This window comes from Euprymna scolopes, chromosome 20, assembly GCF_053919585.1.
Source record: "Euprymna scolopes isolate OS-2025 chromosome 20, ASM5391958v1, whole genome shotgun sequence".
Taxonomy (NCBI): Eukaryota; Metazoa; Mollusca; class Cephalopoda; order Sepiida; family Sepiolidae; genus Euprymna; species Euprymna scolopes.
In genome coordinates, this window is record NC_136501.1 from 23385608 (window position 1) to 23405433 (window position 19826).

The 19826-nt window shown below is 35.6% G+C and overlaps 1 protein-coding gene across 1 annotated transcript in view; it reads right to left on the reverse strand.

Annotated features, from left to right (window-relative positions):
- LOC145241366 (ras-related and estrogen-regulated growth inhibitor-like) overlaps positions 1-11530 on the reverse strand; it is a 192809-nt gene extending 181279 nt beyond the window's left edge. The window contains exon 1 of the mRNA XM_080104239.1: positions 10943-11530. Within this exon, the coding sequence (XP_079960365.1) occupies positions 10943-11138 (196 nt within the window). The 5' untranslated portion in view covers positions 11139-11530. The remainder of the gene's footprint in view (positions 1-10942) is intronic.
- Between the last annotated feature and the right edge of the window lie 8296 nt (positions 11531-19826).

The window sequence follows — 19826 nt, forward strand, 5'->3', positions numbered from 1 at the left end:
AAATGTTAAAACAAATGTTTAATATCGGGTATGGTGCATCGGAAATATTATCTGTCGGGAATAAAACGTACTTTATAACGACACTTAAGAACAAGCACAACATCACTGATTGACACGGACAAACTACTCTTTAGAAATAAATATGTATTTTTTATTCAAAACCTACTCTTGTATGTTATCTGCAAAAGGTTTCTTGCAGACAAGAATGCCTATTTATACAAACATTATTAGCTACATATGTGCATACATGTTTCTGTAACGATATCCTTGCAGAGATCCTACACCGTCAGACTACAAAAATGATTGTACAAACTCAGTCCAATAACGTATTTGTATATATATATATATATATATATATATATATATATATATATATATATATATATATATATAGTTCCGATATTGAAATATGTCAATATCATATTAATAAAAAATAAATAAATTTAAGGGTTAAAATTCCGAGACACGAAGGAATTAAAACGACCAAGTGAACCGTTACCATAACAACAACGGCGACGGTGACAGCGACGAGAACAAGAAAAGAAAGAGAAAAACGCTGATATATTTAAAAGTCAGAAGAAAGTTAACCCTTAAGAATTTTAAACGTAAGTTAGTTGCAGAAGGGATTCCAAGGAGAGAACACGTCTAACTAAGCAACTTCGCTGATAAAATCAACACTACGAGAAATATGAAAAGAAAACATAGTTGATGCCCATCAGCGTAAAATAAAGGTTGGTTTATATTTTACTCTTTTTATTTGTCGATTATAAATATATATCGGATCACTTTAAGAGAACTATTAAATAACTAAAATCAGAAATTTCGGTAGAGTTTGATCAAAAAATATATATCGCCTGAAAGAAAGAAAAACAAACAAAATAAACAAAAGGGAAAATCAACAGGAGTAGCCACCGTGGTCTATTATATAAAAAACATAAAAAGAAATAATGATGAAAGGGGCACAACTACGTAAATAATATCTGTTGTAAACTTGTCTTCATCTCTGTTTTTACTGAGAGTTTGGTATGCGAGACATATATCTATACATATACATATACAAAAAAAAGAGAAAGGAAAAAGGAAAAAGAGAAGAAAGACTTATGGACTTTTATATATATATATGTATATATATATATATGTATATATATATATATATTTTCATATTTTGAAATTTGTATATATTACGTATTCGTTCTTTGATTATGTTCATTAAAATAAAAAAGGAATATATGTATATATACATGTTGAATTCATTATATTTTCATGTTAAAAATATGTGTTGAAACTTCTCTGACCTACCATTTCTTACACACACACACATATATATATATATATATATATATATATATATATATATACATATACACAGGGTGTCCATAAAGTCCGTGTGCACTTCTAAAAAATTATAACTTATTTATATTTGAAATAAAAATAACGTAAAAAGGAGTAGAAAGGAAGAAATCTATTGTTTTTAAGGATTTACTGAAATTTTTTATTTAAATTTCCACATGACCTCCAGCATTAACAAAAGGGGAATCATTTTCAACTGATTTACAATAATTAATGTAATCATATTAGTTAGTTTAGTTATCAAATCTTCTAAAGAACGAAATTTATTTGCACACGCAATTGTTGCCATAAAAAAACACTAACGTAGTAAAATCTGGTGAACACAGAGGGAAATAAAATGATCCACCCTTCCGATTTTTCTGTTAGAAAGTTTGAAGTTTAGAATTTTTTTTACTTATCTAAAAATTGTTGCAAATTTTGTAGTAAAGAGTCATTCAATAGCTACACATAAAACTAGATACATAATATTTAAAAATATTATTTCTATCGAAAATTCAAATAAAGTTATATTTTTTAATGTGCACATAAATTTTATGAACACCCTGTATATATATATATATGTATATATATATATATGTATATATATATGTATATATGTATGTTGAATTCATTATATTTCCATGTTAAAAATATGTGTTAAAACTTATCTGATCTACCATTTCTTATAGCGACAGACAGAAGAGGTACGTCACAATATATATATATATATATATATATATATATATATATATATATATATATATATATATATATATATATATATATATATATATATATTATTTTTCTTTTATTAATATTATTGGAATTTTTTCCTGTTTTCTTTGTACACATTTTTGTAAATTTTTCCATGGATTTCTGCCTTTGGATTTTTATGGACCATCTTCTTCTAATTACGGGATTTTTTGATTTTACTTCTGCAAATGGAAATTCAATTAACTTTCTTATATATTTGGATTTTACCGTCACTGGATTATTTATCTTCCACCAGACTATCCATTCATGTGTAATCAGCTTTTTCTTCACCATATTCCCTCTGCTTCACTTTTTTGTTTTCAAGTAAGATCTTTGACTTACTTGTTGTTTCATCAAATACTTTTGCATGCAAAATCCGATCCCGCATTTTGCTAATTCCTACCCTCTGATGAGAAGGAAAGTATTTCTTCGAAACTTCGCGGATTAAGGACTATCCACTTATCTAGTGTTTCCTTTTCAAATTAAATATGTTTTTAACTCATTTCAAAGTGTTTTTTAACATGTTTTATTAACTGTTTGCTCGTATTATAAGCTCTATCTCCTATTTGGTTTTATCGAGCTTTTACATCTGGCTAAGATAACTTTATAAATATTAATTCTGTAATATTTATAATATACTTTAATTTAACCATCTTGGATCATTTTGGTAAATTTTATTGTAATTTATATATATATATATATATATATATATATATATATATATATATATATATATATATATATACGATAGTTTCGTTGGATGTTACGATGATGATGATGATGATGATGATGATGATGATGATGATGATGATGATGATGATGATGATGATTGCGGTGATGCTGTTGATGATGGTAGTGGCGATGGTGGTAGTGATGCTGCTGCTGATGAAAAGAAACCTCATTGTTAAGAAAGGTTGTTAAGATGTTGATTTAATACACCCACACACTTATTCGTGGATATTTATAAAAAAGAAATCTGTTATCCTTCATGATAATTAGTGTTCACAAAAACAACGATTAAAAAGAAGACACTAGCTGAAAACGTTGATGTTTGCAGTATAAATATATTTTGAACAAATGTCAGAAAGAGCGCCTTTTGTTGATTTGACAAGTTCATCTGAATAGGCCATCGCTGTTAAGAAAAGCAGTTAACTAATGTATGTGTTGTCAAAATATATTATTGGATCACTCGAAATATAGGCCAGATATTATATGTTTCTGTGCATAAAGAAAAACAAGATGGTGGATACAAATTTAAGTGTCTATTAATTATTGTTTGGGAATTGGATCACCCCAAAAAAGATAACCAAATTATTTATTTTTTTACTCATACGAAATGGCATTTACAAAAACAAGCCCTTGGTTATGCAAATGAAACAAGCAGAGAAGGGACCCTCCTATGTGAGTGATGGTGAAAAGTAGAGACCCAATGAAGGCAATGGACTCTCCTGTTGAGAGTTGCGGTCATAGATGTATATTTGATGAAGAAGAAGAGGAATTATTTTAGAGCTTGAAAATGTAAAAACCTGCCTGAGATTGGTTTTCTGAGAATTGTGAATTGAAATTCTGGGAATCTGAGGCGAGGTTAAGCTCACCTGATTTTCAATATAATTAAATGCAAAAATAGCTTCAAGGACAAACTTTGCCAACCGTCTGGGGGTTTCACACCAGTCAGAGAGAAACTCTTGACTTAAGTCTCACCATATTCTAAACCTCTAAATCTACACTGTGAAGAAACAAGCCCAAATTTTACTAATGGAATCCGCCAGTTCATAGAGCATTTGTATTTTGAGTAATAACGTATGAACGACCAGAGTTTTGTAACCTTCAGTGAAAAATGATCTTTTTTGTTTATAAACAAAAATGACCACTGTTTTTTCTTTATTTGTTGATTGCCTGTTGCATTGAAGATACAGTTCATTTCAGATCTATCGTGACCCCCAGACGGTGAAGACACAGATCAAGTCGCCGTGAGAAGAGAAATCAGCACAAACTCGAAGTAAACCGTTGCTACAAAAACTTAGGGTCATGCACGTTTTGTGCGTTCTGAGCATCTAGGCGGTATTTTCCAGTGACCAGTATGGGTGGGACGTCTGGTCATCCTTGAAGAATCCACCACTAGACGAAGTAAAAGGTGTTGCCACTGGACTTAGGGACAGTTCACATTTTCTTGTCTGTGTGTACGACGAAACTCCGCCCAGGGTGGTATTATATATTTGGTGGCGTGAAATCAGGGTCTTGCACGAACGAGTGATCACGGACGTTTCTTTCAAGAGCGTGAAACCGTTTTTTTTTTTTTAGGAAAAGAAAAATGAAAAAAAAAAAACAACATTTTTTTCTTCCCAACAAGAACAATAAACTTTTACGCTTTTAAAAAAATTATTATTACTCATCTTTGTTCCAATAAGTATTTGTTCCTGGTGAATTTTCCTCGTTTTGGGGCTACTAACATAACCGACTTCCCACCTATATTCCTGACATAGCTGAATCAACACTAAAGTTCTGCGGATCTTCAAACACTGCGTGGAGCAATTGGCGAAGCAGCTAGTAGGAACATTGTGACCTTGGCTAATGTCATCCAGAATATCACACTGTTGATTCCCCGGGCCATAATAGTATCACATCTGGTCTGGCCTGGTCTGGCCTGGTCTGGCCTGGCCTAATATCCAACTTAGTGTTATTACTTGTGTTAGAATTCCCGTTCCTCATCTGTGTCAATGGGATCTTATTCGATAAATGTGATTTTATTTTGAATATTTGGTCCGGGTTTACTTCTTTTATGAAGTACTCTCATATTGGAATGTTCTGACAAACCCATTTATAGAGAGATCAAAAGCACCTGTGCGTGATGTTAAGTTAGGTATCCAAAATACTTTCACTGTGCAAAGTCACGTGTCAGTCGAATATGATGTTCCTATTTACTTGCCTCCCCACGAGGGCAGAGTTAGACGCAAGGTCGGTTTTTAATGTGGGGGAAATCCAGTTCCCCCCCCCAAAATAAGTCTGGATAGGAACAAGACTAAAAATTGTCTCAGTCATAAAGGATCTTTCCTCCACCGACCGAGAACAGAAAAGGTGAAGCTCAGCATCAGAACGGATACTACACTATGATCCTGGACCAAAGGCCAAGGTTAGCATAAACTAAATATCAGCAGGACAAGATATCAAAATAATCTAATGAATACAACAATTCAAAGCACTTTAAATGTCTCCTAATAAAAGAAAACGTAGCTGAAATGAATGCAAATACGTTGTTCATATATATGGCATTTTATTGCAAAACTCATTTATTAAACGCATATTCTAAATATATCCGTCACAGAATAGAAGGCTAAAAACCAAAATACGGTTAAAATATTTATTACAATTGACAATTATGAAAGAGAGACAAAGCAAATTATACAAAAGCAATACTAAATATATTTAGTTCTTTTTTTAAGATAAGATCGTTCATTACCGATGTATGTGAGACGAGGACAACTAGATTCTCAATTGAACTTTTGAACGCCATGTGGGACTGGGCCGTTGATCGAAGCGGGAAATGCTGAACTCATTAAACATTCAATTTTGAATATATTGAACAGTCCAGTTAGATGCAATTCCGATAATGGGGCCCAGATTAGTGAAATGGCCAATACGAAAAAAAAAAAAAAAAAGTAGAGAGGGAGGCCCCGAAACGGTGCATATTCTCTCCTGACGACCTGAAATTATCTGTATAGCGGAATGGATTACCCCACAAAGTAAAATAAAATAAAATAAAATAAAATAAAATAAAATAAAACCGATAAACTTTATTATATAGAAGTCTACAGGGAGAAGTACGCTCCGAAATGGTGCATTTTCTCTCCTGATTACCCCACATTATTTGGAGACCGGAATAAAATAACCCACAAGTTTAAACATCTGATAAACTTGCTTATATACATGTCTGAAAGGCAAGCTGTTTCTTCCAAACAACACAACAACAACAACAACAACAACAACAACGACAACGACAACATCTGCTGATTGCTTGCTTCATTGTGAATTTCTTCTACCCTTCCGGCAGTAAATATTATTCTATAGTTCGTTAACTTTCAGGAATAGACTGAATGGCGGCTGGGAATAGACCAGTGACACCCGAAAAGACAGGAGACGTTGGGAAAGTTCAAATGAACTCGTTGGGCCAGCAATTTAGAGTTCATATTATTTTATTACCGATGTGTGTGAGACGAAGACAGCTAAATTCTCAATTTGTGTGGGAACCCCAAGGAGTCAATTCGACAACGGTACATTCTTAATACCTTCTGACCCCTTTTAGGAATAATGAAGGCGAAATAATCAGGATACTTGCTTTCATTGCATGCTTATCCAGAAGTTAAGCAGTTGATGGTTGGTAGCTGCTGTGTTAAAACGGGACAGAAATAACTTATTTAAGAAGACGTCCCAACAAGAATTTATTAACATTAGACTGTAGTATTGTGTTCCCGAGAAGTGTAGTTCTTGGAAAGAAACTTTGCTCATGGAAGTTAAGTTTAGTATTTGGTATACGAAGGAAAAATGTAAAATTATTTGCATTGGTTCTATATGAACGATTTTTTGTTGTGAATATAGATTGGAGCTCAGTCGAGAACCTACAATTGTTTTGTTTTTATTCCCACCGTTGGCCTCGGGCACATATTCCCTTTATTGTTACCAATGTAATAAATATTACCTATTTTACGTTACACCAATGTAACATTGGCCGGTGTAACGTAAAATATTCCTCGGTAAAAATATTCCTCTTTTATCTATAAGAGAAGAAATACTATTTTTAAGATCATCAAGCCCAACTACCAGCTCACGTGATATTGTAAACAAACAGACGGACTTTGATGAACGACATTATCATTATTATTTTTTAATTAATTAATTAATTTATTTATTTTGCGAATTAATCAACCGGGCAAATTATTCCTCGTAATATAAATTAATCAATAGAGGATCGATTCTATAATAATACATACGCAATCTGCATAAATTAAAATATCATATTTTTACACTGGTGTAACGTAAAATATTCCCTTATAAAATCCTTCTTTTTTATCTATAAGAGCAGAAAGACTATTTTTAAAATCGTCAAGCCGAAATATCAGCTGACGTGATATTGTAAACAAACACGGACGGAATTTGATGAACGACATTATTATTATTTATTTATTTTTGTGAATTAGTCCACCGGGCAAATTACTCCTCCTTATATATAATAATCAATAGAAGCTTGATTCTATAATAATCGATATACAATCTGCATAAGTTTAAATATCATGTTTAAGTGTATTGTACGACCGAGCAACGCCGGGCGTCCAGCTAGTGTATTATCAAATAAGGACTCAATTCAATTCAAAATCTAGTTAGTATTATGCATCTAAAATTGAGAAAAGAACGTTCTAGGTGAAAAAAAGAAATCACACGACATCAAGCCAAATAGGGTAACCGTTTATTTTAGGATTAGGGTTATTTGGCAGTTAAATGATGAATGAATACTATGAAAGCATTGAAAATCTCCACGTATAATTCGCTCAATATAACAGCAGAATTAGAAAACAGCAATTCTTCCCTCTTTTTCAGAAACAGAATGTGACTACAAATCAATGTAGGAAGGAATTGAACATTAGTTTACTTTATAGTCTCCACTTTTTATGATCGTTTGACAGCTAAGATCAATTTTTCTCAATTGTCTTAATTTGGAGCACCGTCAAACTTTAGTGGGTTGTTCTGTAGCCGTTACAGATTATGGAATTAACGACAGGTTGATAAACTTGTATTCTTCCTCTGTAGTAGTATAACATTCTGCCCGTTGCATTCAATCTTTCATTGAGAATTATAGAAAGTGATGATGATCAAGTGATCAACGACACGCACTGCCGATTAGGTTGTTCCAAGTTCGAATCCAGTTCGTTCCACACTTTGGATGTTGGCAACCTTCTCGTGGTCCGTCCCGTAAGTACCCGATGTCTTGCTAGACAGAATTCTAACTAGAAAAATATCGGAGAAACCAATGCCAACAATAGAATATTTGAATTCATACGATATGATGATGATGATGATGATCGAGGAAGGTAGAAAGCCTCTAGAGGATAATCTCTATTACCGATTGTCAGTCCGCAAACTTTGACAACATTAATGAAGTGGGGAAGGAAGGTACCCGTTCGTCGTCTTTTCACATATAACATCTAGCATTCCCAAATGCCCACCCATCTAGTATTGACCGAGCTCAACATCGCTTAACTTCGCTGATTTAATCGTGAATCTGTGTCGACGTGATGATAGCCATATATTTGAATCGACTATTTCGAGGTCAAATCCTTGGACTTATATATATATATATATATATATATATATATATATATATATATATATATATATATATATATATATTTAAATGGGAGTCATCACTTATCAAGGTCTGAAGGCCACTCGAGGATAAGGGTTAATGAGTCAGGTGATTGGTGAGACAACACCGTAATGATTGGTAGTATTGGAAATTGGGTAAAATTTGATTGTTTAAGAGGGCCGCTCGACAAGGACTTGTTTACATTGGACTTGAACACGACTACGTTGCAGTCAGCTGGAAAGTAATCCAATGGTATAGAGTTCCACGGGCGGGCAGTTCTATGAAAGAAACTTTGTTCATGGAATTTGTGTTTAGTTTTAGGTAGAGATAGAGAGTATGGGAAAGTTTTTGACAGTGGTTGAGCAGAAATCACATATACGCATTAATATTGTTGGGAAAGTTATTCCTCCCCCCTAAATTTTTCCCTAGCATTCGACTCAATAGCAACATGTGTTCAATTACTCGTGTAATGAATCGTTTACAATATGCATTTAAATTGGCCTTGTGTCAAACTCGATGCGTCAAAAAGAAAAAAGAAACAACACTTAGAGTGCAAATAATTATTAGTCGTTGAAAGTTGATGAAATGCCAACATAATCATCCAACCATTACAAACGAGAAAATAGTCACTCTAGAGATGCGTCCATTCAATCTACACGCTTAGCGATGGAAAGGCTATTTAAATCTTAAGCGTGACATACCGACACACAAGCGAAGACAGTTTCTAAATTTTAAGCGTGACATACCGACACACAAGCGAAGACAGTTTCTAAATTTTAAGCGTGACATACCGATACACAAGTGAAGACAGTGGACACATCTAAAGATGCTATTTCAAACTTAAGTATGATAGACCAAGGAAAATGTCATTTCAAATTGAAGCGTGACAGACCAATGAATGGTAACATTTAATGCTAGTAAGACTAAGCTGCTCTCCTTTAACAATTACAAGAAGCCGCTCCAACCACCGATATCCATGACAAATAAACCTCTACCCGAGAATTCTTTCTTTAAACTCCTCGGCTAAACATCCACAGGAAACATGAACTGGAACAAATATATTGAGGACATTGCAAAGGCTGCTGCAAAGAAGGTGGACTCCCATTATCGTGCTAGAAAACTACTCACATCTAAGAATGTCCTCTACTTCTACAAGGCCACCATTCGCCCATGCATGGAATATTGTTGCTACATTTGAACTGGCACATCTACCACGAGTCTCCCCCTCTTGGATAGGGTCCAAAAAAGGGTCTCCAATCTAATCGGCCCCAATTTTCAACCAGGCTCCAACCCCTGTCCCATCGCTGCAGCGTTGCATCCCTGTGCTTGTTTTATAAGTATTTTAAAGGAATGTGCTCTGATGAACTCATTGCACTTGTGTCCCCTCGACGTACATGTCAAACCCGCTTAGCAACAAAATCCCACCCCTTAACTATTGATGTCCCTAACTGATGGAAAGCTTTCTACTATAATAGCTTCTTCCCTCGAACAGCTACACTGGAATTCCCTTCCTGCTACCTGCTTCTCTGCCTGTACTGATATGCAGAGGTTTAAATGTAATGTAAACCAACATCTTTGTATCTTTCCTAGGCATGGTCCCAATTAGTAGCCCCTTACGTCAAGTGTCGAGTTAAAAAAAAAATAAAAATAAAATTCCGATCAATCATGGGAATAAATCAACTTGCTCCCCTTCCTACCTGTAAAAGTTGTAGAAGATAAATATTTTTTAAGATATGTCTCTATTCACTTGACTCCCCATAGGAGGGAACGGTTAGACAGTAAATCGGTTTTTGATGTGAAGAAAAAAAGACGCTCTGGATTGAGACAAAATAAAATTTCCTTCGGTCTAGAAGGATTTCTTCTTCACGGACAGAAAAGATGAAGCGTACTATCAGAACAGATGCATCATCAACAGGCTAGACGGACGCAGCTTTTTATCGAGTTGTCTGGACGCACCTACAAAAATAATTTTAAACTTAATAATGTAAGACTGTAACAAATGATGCTTCATACATGGACGTGACAGACAAACAGATGAACAAACAGAATACCTGCTATTTTAGACTAAAGCGTGACCGACTGACACAAATTCTCGTTATTAAAATTTAGGTGTGACAAATAGACGAATATGCTATTTCAAACATATGCGTGACAGATAAACAGACAGTGCCTTCCCTTTACGCGTGTGAACGCATCTAGAATTCTATTAAAGATGAAGTGTGAATAACAGACGAATATGCTATTTCAAACTTAAGCGCGATAGACTAGAGAAGATGCAATTGAAAACGTAATCGTGATAGACCGACGGATATAGTATTTCAGACGTAAGAGTAAACAAAGCGATACAAATGCTGCTTCAAATACGTCCACGCAGCTCTATAAAGGGCATAGTCTGCCTATCTTGATAGACAGACAGAGTCCTTTATAGAGCTGCGCGGACGCAGCTAGAAACTATTAGTAAACAAAAGTTATAAAAATAAAGGGAGAAAACGACAGTTTTCTTACCTGATTTACCGACTCCGTTTTGTCCAAGGACAACGACCCTAAACGGTCTGGACCGGACCCCCATTGAGAATTTCCTCAACACTTTGGGGTCAGAATTCCACTGCATGCCTGCGTAGACTAACTCGTACAAGTCCGGCAGACGCGATCGCTTACCAGACACGGGAACGGATCCGTAATGAGAGCGACAACATATCATGAATAGAGCGAATCAAGTGAAGAAATGAATTAGTCGAATAAAGAACCGTCATCATCAATGAATTGCAATTTGAACGACTGAACACTATGTAGGTACGTGAAGTTAGCAGCAGCACGGATAGTCGCCGTCCAGGTACACGGTTTTCACAAGTGTAAAAGAATGATACAAGTTTTTTAGGCGGAGAGGGAAGGGGAGCAGAAAAAAAAAAGATTAATTTTGTTTACATTTTTAAAGGGGGGAAAATCCTGTTTTAAAATAAAGTATGCATTTCTCCTTGTCAAAGGGTCCGCGAATTGTAATTAACCCACGATTTAATCGGGGAAGTAATCAGTATGTGTGTGTGTGTGTGTGTGTGTGTGTGTGTGTGTGTGTGTGTGTGTGTGTCTCTCTCTCTCTCTCGTTCTCTCTCTTTCTGGCTTGAAGAAGTTATATACCGAGAGTCAACGGAGTTTTTCTTTTTTTTTTTCTACCATTCTCTCTCTCTCTCCCCCTCTCCCCCTCTCTCGCTCTATCTATCTATCTATCTATCTATCTATCTATCTATCTATCTCTTTTATTTTATTTCTCATTCGTTCTTTCTTTCTATCTTTTCCCCTCCTCTTTCTTTCTCTCTCTTTCTCTATCTAAAGTCGATGCTGAATATCGAAATATATCAGAGCTTTCTATTTCTTGCACTCTGTCGATTTACCTTTCTATTTCTTCTCTCTCTCTCTCTCTCTCCCTCTCTCTCTCCCTCTCTCTCTCTCTCTCTGTTGTGTTTCTAAGTATACTTAGGGTAACATGTTTATTTGTTATCTTATGCAAGCATTCTGGCTAATATCAGAATAGCTGTGGCTCTGTTCGGTCCGAGGATATCATCCTCCGCAGCAGCATTACCTCCTTCGAGATGAAGGATTAGTCTATCTCCGGTCTTCTGTGTATTCTACCGAGAAAATCCGACAAGCCCGATCTAGGCAACTTTTGCAATCATCCTGAGTGATCTACAGTATCACCATGCTAAACAGACCTCGTGTCACATCCATTCTTCGCATGCAAATATTAATTGTAGGTTATTTAAGGTGTTCGATGTCGGTACACCACCTAACATCAGGTCCTTTGACCAGGACATACTTTAACAAGTAAGGCAATAAATAAAGAAAAAAGCATATTGACATGACAACAATAACAAAAAAGAGACAACATGGGGGCAGAATGCTACTGCTCCTGCTGCTGATGATGTTGTTGCTGTGTGCAGGACCGGAAACTGCTGCTTATTGTAGATAAGAACAGAGATGTTGCTACTGATGATAATGATCCATACAGTGATGTTTTCGTTATAATATCGTTGCATTATTATTTTAAATAGTGTTTTTCACTCTATCTAATCGTTTAAATTACAATCGTATTAAAACAATTATGTCTTCTTTTCAGAACGTTGAATACAAGATAGGAAGGGGAGAAAATTCATACAATTTTCTTATATTTCAATTTAAGCTAGGTCAAAAAACTGCTGAAATACCTCGAGATATCAACGAAGTGTTTGGTCGAGGAACCACTACTGAACGCACAGAACAATGATGGTTTAAGAAATTTCGTGGCGGCGACGAGACTTGATGAGCGTAGTGGTCAGCCATCAGATGTTGACAACGATCAATTAAGAGCTCTAGTCAAATCCGATCCACGCAAAACTGTTCGAGAACTTGCTTCTGAATTAGACATAGCGTATACAACGATTTCCAACCACTTAAGAGAGATTGGAAAGACAAATAAATCTTGATAAATGGGTGTCTCACGAATTGAATGACAACCAAAAGAAATGCCGCCATCGCCATCTTCCCATCTTTTACACAACAAGAACGACCCGTTTCTCGATTAGGTTTTGATTTGCGATGAAAAGTTTGTTCTTTACGACAACCAGCGATGCTCAGCTCAGGAGTTAGACGCCGACGAAACTCAAAAATACTTCTCGAAGCCAGAGTTGCACCAAAAGAAGAGCATGCTGATTGTTTGGTGGTCTATAACCGGTCTCATCTACTACAGTTTTTTTTAATGCAGTCGAAACCATTACGACGGGGAAGTACTGTCAACAAATGTATGAAACGCATTAGAAACTTCGACAACAACACCCAGCATTAGTTAATAGAAAAGACCCAATTCTCCCCCACAACAGTGCCCGACTGCACGTTGCTAAACCTATACTGTAGAAGTTGAACGACTTGGGCTACAAAACTTCTACCTCATCCATCATACTCTCCGGACATCTCACCTATTGACTATCACTTTTTCAAGCATCTCGACAACTTTGTGCGTGAGAAATGCTAAAAAAAAAAAAAATCTAAGCGATATCAAAAACGCCTTCAACGACTTCATTGCCACGAGAACGCAAGATTTTTAAATTACTGGCATAAATATACTTTTTGCGTTAACAAAAGTGTTTTTATTATTTCGATCTATTGATCGAAATAATAGAGTTTTTGTTTGAGTCGAAATATGTTCATCTGAAATTAAAAGTTAAAGTCCGCAATAACTTTCTTGTCAACATGATACATATACATGCATATATACACATATATATATATATACATAGTCATATATATATATATATATATATATATATATATATATATATATATATATATATATACATAAATGCAAATATATATATGCATACATGCATACACACACACACACACATATATATATATATATATGAACAAATGATTAATAAAACATGTTAAAAGACATCTTGAAAAAGAGTTAAAAACATATTTAATTTTAAAAAAGGAAGCACAAGATAAGTGGATAGTCCTTAATCCGCGGAGTTTCGAAGAAATACACTCCTTCTCATCAGAGGGCAGGAATTAGCAAAATGCGGGATCGGATTTTGTGTTATATATTCGGGTTTGTCATAAAGGAGATTTTGTCAAGGAGATTCGTGTACGTGATCGTCTAATTTCTAATCTTATTGTTCATGTCTTCGTGGGTGTGTGTTTGTGTACATGCATTTCTTAACATACCTTTATTCATGTGTCGTCGGTTGTTCCTCTGGTTTTCATTGTCTCTTGGAGGGGAGCTGGCCTGTTGGATGAAGAATTCACTCCAAGATGACAATTAAGGTTTTTATGTTTTTATTCACCTTCCAAAGGTCGACACAGAATGGAGGTGAACCTTGCTTGTTTGATGATACACGTCAGCGTCCTCCCCAGCCCAGGGGGGGACAGCTGAAAAGCCGTCTGTCTTATTCAACACCCGAAACCCAACTGCCAAGAAAGAATCAGCTAACCTCATCACATGATACCACGTCATCTGGTCAGCTGACCCTTCTTTTGCAAACGTGTCCACTGTCCACGTTATTCACCTCTCTCTCTCTCTCCCTCTCCCTTTCTCTATTCTCTAATAGAGACACACAGAGAGAAAATAGAAAGAGTAAGAAAGCCAGAGAGGGGGGGAGAGATGCTCTTTAACATTCCTCCACCCCTTTTTTATCAAAATGTATGGCAAGCCATACATTTTTAATAACTAACTAACTAAAAAAAATAATTATGTCCGAAGTACATCTTTATTTTTTCACTTTCCGGACTCACCCCTTTTCCAAGAAAGATCAGGCACCAGTACTCTTCTACAACACTATCAACCCTTCTGCTGCTTCTCAAAAGTCCCTCCTAGACATTAACTTGCTTCCAAGTTAGACAAAGATACAGCTTTGCAGATATACATCTTGTCTAGGCGGTCGCATTGTTGGATATTTTCCACTGACTCTGCTCTTTATTTGGACCACTTGGCCAAACAAATGGAGACTCCATTTTCGATCACTTTTTCGAAATGGGGCCAGCATATCGCAATTACGACCAGAACGTCGGATGCTCCATGTTGGTGGTAGCTTTATCGCATGGGGACTCGAACCCCAGACCCTCAGATTAAAGGTCTGATGCTCTACCGACCCAACCATCCCACTCGCGTTCTCGACTTTCAGCATAGGCCTAAGTCCCAGTTTTTTTTTCCTTTACTGTAATGCCCTGACGTCTTTCTCTGAGTGGTCCTATTACTGGAGCTTTGTTCTATTCAATCTACTACTTCGGGACTTCACAAAGCTCTTCTACTAACTCCCTTGGTTGGTCTAAGTCAAGATACGCCTTCACACTGATTCACTCGGAGCCTGTTTGAGTTCCTGGAACCCGACAAGATACGGAATCATCACTCCCTAACTAATGCGCCATCGATTTCTAACTAAGTAGTTTTCCCTTTGTGATTTTTCCGCATTCCCAGCAAGTCCCAAGATTCCAACCCAGATATCCCTCACACATTCCTCTAAAAAAATAAAAAAAATAATAAGGCTCTATCTTGTCCCTTACGTAATCTGCATCTTTCCCTTTCTTCTATCTCCCCGTGATTAGGCTTGGTACCGACTGTCCAGTCGCTCCGTACCCTGAGGAATTATCGCGACCTCGCACGCCAGACTTTTGTTGGACAAGACTTATTGCCGTTGCTTGGGCCTACGTGGCATCTTCCAACTCACTGGAACCACTAGTATTGTTTTAACAGGGTTCTCATTACTCTAAAATAGTATTTCCCCTGCCAAATTTTCTAATTTGTGACAATACCGTGGCTTATAAAAAAAAAATAAAACAACAGAAAAAACTGCTTTCTACAGCCTAATCGCCTTGTAATTCTCATGAAAAAAAATGCAACTACGCGCTAAACGTCCCTAAAATATAACTAAACCAACCAAATCTATTCCAAAATAATTTAATTTAATAATACCAATTAAATTCACCCAGCATGTTTTTTTTTTAATTTTGGTACCTTTAATTCACAATATGGTAACATTTTATTTTCCTAAGTACTTGCATACATATTTCATTCATCTTCTCTTGAGCGATTCGTAACATAATGGCCACGTCAGCCATTGCACCCCCTCTGCCCCTTACACCATGTCAGAGGGCATTTCATTTGCTCCCTGAAGTTGATTACAACTAGATCCGCTCACGCTGGACAGAATACATTCCGTTCACTGCTATGTCAGAAAAAACTTTCTTTTTTTTTCCAAAGTCGGTAAGCGCAACCTGCCTTGAAGACACATAGCTTCACGGAAAACATCGGATTTCCACACATGAAGTACTCAAACTTGCTCCATGTTGATTCTACTCGAAATCAACAGAAATCACGATAAAAAAAAATAAAATTCGAATCATTTCCCGAGAATAATGAAATTAATAACTACCCATGTAATTCAACACCTCTCCAAAATTCTAACATGCTTGCCACAGAAATTAAATTCCATTCACGCCCCACTTTTTTATTTCATTTCTTCATATAGTTTATTTAACCCTATATTTATCCTTTTTTTTTTTACCTTACTTATGTGGTCAAAACGTCACTCATGTCGAATAGAACATTTATTCTACTTTTCGAAAATTGAAATTAATACCGACTGAACCTTTGACTCTTCCGAAACTTTTTTCTTTTTTAAATCATTTATTACACTGTTTAAATCTTATTTCTTTCTCCCTATTTTATTATTACTATTTAATTAATTAAAAACACATTTTTTCTTTTATTAATCCTTCTTTCCATAGACCCCACAAGCAAGATTCCACCTCCCCATTCTGCGAAAAAAAAATACATGTCACAGAGTAAGAAAATCCTGCACAATACCATTTTAGAACACATCAATTACATAAAGAAAATAAATGAAAAAAATACAAAAATATCCTATAAGCATTCAGAAAGTCCCATCTTAGTAATAAATAAAATCCAAACAACAAAATTTTGTCCACGTCAGCAAAAAAAAATTCCTACGAAAAAAATCGCACAATCAGCGAAAAAGAAAAAAAAAATCATTTTACAGGACATGATCATTGTCTTTTCATCAACAGTTCATATTGTTTTTTCACTAAAAGCACATGAAGTTTCGCAGTTCAAAATTGCAACAAAAATTATTATTAACAACAAACCTTTCGTGATTGACATGTTTTTTTTTTAGTAAGGTGACAGGCTCATTTCTGACACACACGTTGTAGCTAACAAGTCATATGTTCTATTTTCTTTTTCTTTTTCTTTCTTTCTGTCCTTCTGTTTTACACTTGCTGTTTAATTCAAAATTAACAATATTTTATCAGTTTGTCTTTCGTTATAGCTGTTTTTTTTTCCAAGTTATTCTACTGTTTTTCTCACAGAAATTTTTTTTCTTTTCTTTTCTTTTTTTCTCTTTACTATTATTTTTCCTTATTACTTAGTGTTTTAACGGACCATCGTTGTGTGTGTGTTGATTTGTATTTCTTCTTTTTTTCTAATAATGTTCTTTCTCTTTTTTTTTTTCTTCCAGACATTTTATTGTGTTGTATAGTTTTTTGTTTTTTTTTGTCTTAAAATCTCCTTTCCCTTTTAAGGACCTGTTTCCACGTCGTATTTCTTAAACACAGGTTCGACTTCACATCGATGATGTGAACTTAGTCACGAGCACCAAAACGAATATGTTATATATTCGGGTTTGTCATAAAGGAGATTTTGTCAAGGAGATTCGTGTACGTGATCGTCTAATTTCTAATCTTATTGTTCATGTCTTCGTGGGTGTGTGTTTGTGTACATGCATTTCTTAACATACCTTTATTCATGTGTCGTCGGTTGTTCCTCTGGTTTTCATTGTCTCTTGGAGGGGAGCTGGCCTGTTGGATGAAGAATTCACTCCAAGATGACAATTAAGGTTTTTATGTTTTTATTCACCTTCCAAAGGTCGACACAGAATGGAGGTGAACCTTGCTTGTTTGATGATACACGTCAGCGTCCTCCCCAGCCCAGGGGGGGACAGCTGAAAAGCCGTCTGTCTTATTCAACACCCGAAACCCAACTGCCAAGAAAGAATCAGCTAACCTCATCACCTGATACCACGTCATCTGGTCAGCTGACCCTTCTTTTGCAAACGTGTCCACTGTCCACGTTATTCACCTCTCTCTCTCTCTCCCTCTCCCTCTCTCTTTCTCTATTCTCTAATAGAGACACACAGAGAGAAAATAGAAAGAGTAAGAAAGCCAGAGAGGGGGGGAGAGATGCTCTTTAACATTTGCATATAAAAGTATTTAATGAAACTACAAGTAAGTCACCGATCTTACTTGGTTAAAAAAAAGGGTGCGGTAAGGGGAATAGGAGGTAAAAGAAAAATGATAAAAAGATTTCACATGAATGGATAGTCCGGCGAAGGGTAAAAAATCCAAGAATGGTAAAATCCAAAACGGTCGAATTAAAAAAATATATATATATATATATATATAGACTAAGTGTCCCAATGAAATGTATACACTCTTTAAATGACCATAAAACCAACATTTATTATAAGAAAAAAAAGTGTAATACATCAAAATATTGTGAATAGATATAAAAACCAGTTAATTATCGAAAGTGTTTAAATTATTGGCCATTGTGGTTCATGAACAGCTGACAACGCTCACTGATTAAATCGAAAACGTTCCTAATCCTAAGTTAATTGATATGTTGACACATCTTCTTTCAATGGTTTCTTTCAACTCATTTATTGCAGCTCGTTTTGTGGTGTGTACTTCCAACATCGCCCCCAAAAAGAGAAAAATCCAGGGGGGGGACTCAAATTCGGTGAACATGGACAGTACTCGATACTTCCTCTTCGTCCTAACTATCTGTTTCGCAGGTGACTATTAAGATATGCTCTTACGTCATGATGATAGTGGGGAAATACTCCATCCTGCTGGAAGTGCCATTCTTTATTCCCAAACATCTCTTGGGAACGTGGTATAGCGTATTCATGTAGCAAGTTGAGATAATTTAAGGAGTGTATACATTTTATTGGGACACACTGTCGTTTTTTGACTTTATCATTTTTCAGCCTCCTAAGTGGTGTACAGTTTTAGATTTCTTGATAAATTGGTGTCTTAATATGTTGTTCATGTATAGTAATTAGTGTGAAAAAATTTAAGGTAAACTGTCTCGTAAAATATGAATATTAGTGATGAGCATTTCAGAATGAATTAAAAAAGAAAGGAAACTCAGCTGCAGAAGCTACAAGGAATTTTGGAACTGTCTTCAGGAGTAATGTTCTGAATAATCGAAAATATCAACAATGGTTTGCGACATTTTGTTCTGGTGACTTTAACCTGTCAGATCGGCGATATTCAGGAAAGCCAAAATCAATTGACGAAGACGTCATTAAAGACGCCTTGGAGGATAACCAGGAGTTAACCAGTAGAGAATTAGTTCAACAATTCAATTCAACCCATACCATAATTATTCCCTGCCTCCACAAGTTAGGAAAAATGTCAAAACTTGGATTCCCTACGATTTGTCTGACGCTCAACAGAACTAAAGATTGACCGTTTATTCCTAAGAGTCGTCGAGAACCATTTTTGCAAAGAATTGTGACTGGAAATAAAAATGGATTCTTTACAAGAATACCTTACGCAACAGACAATGGTTAGACCGAAACCAAAGTCCACAGCCTGTTGCAAAAGAAGGTTTACACCCACAGTAGGTTATGTTCTCTTTATGGTGGGACATGAGAGGACGGATTCATTATGAGTTACTGGAGCTTAACCAAGCAATAACAGCAGTGAAATACTGTTCGCAGCTGGATGATCTAAAGAACTGTTCTATCAAAACACAATAAATAAAAACAAAACAAAAAGAAGCAAAACAAAACAAACAACACACACACACACACACACACACACACACACACACACA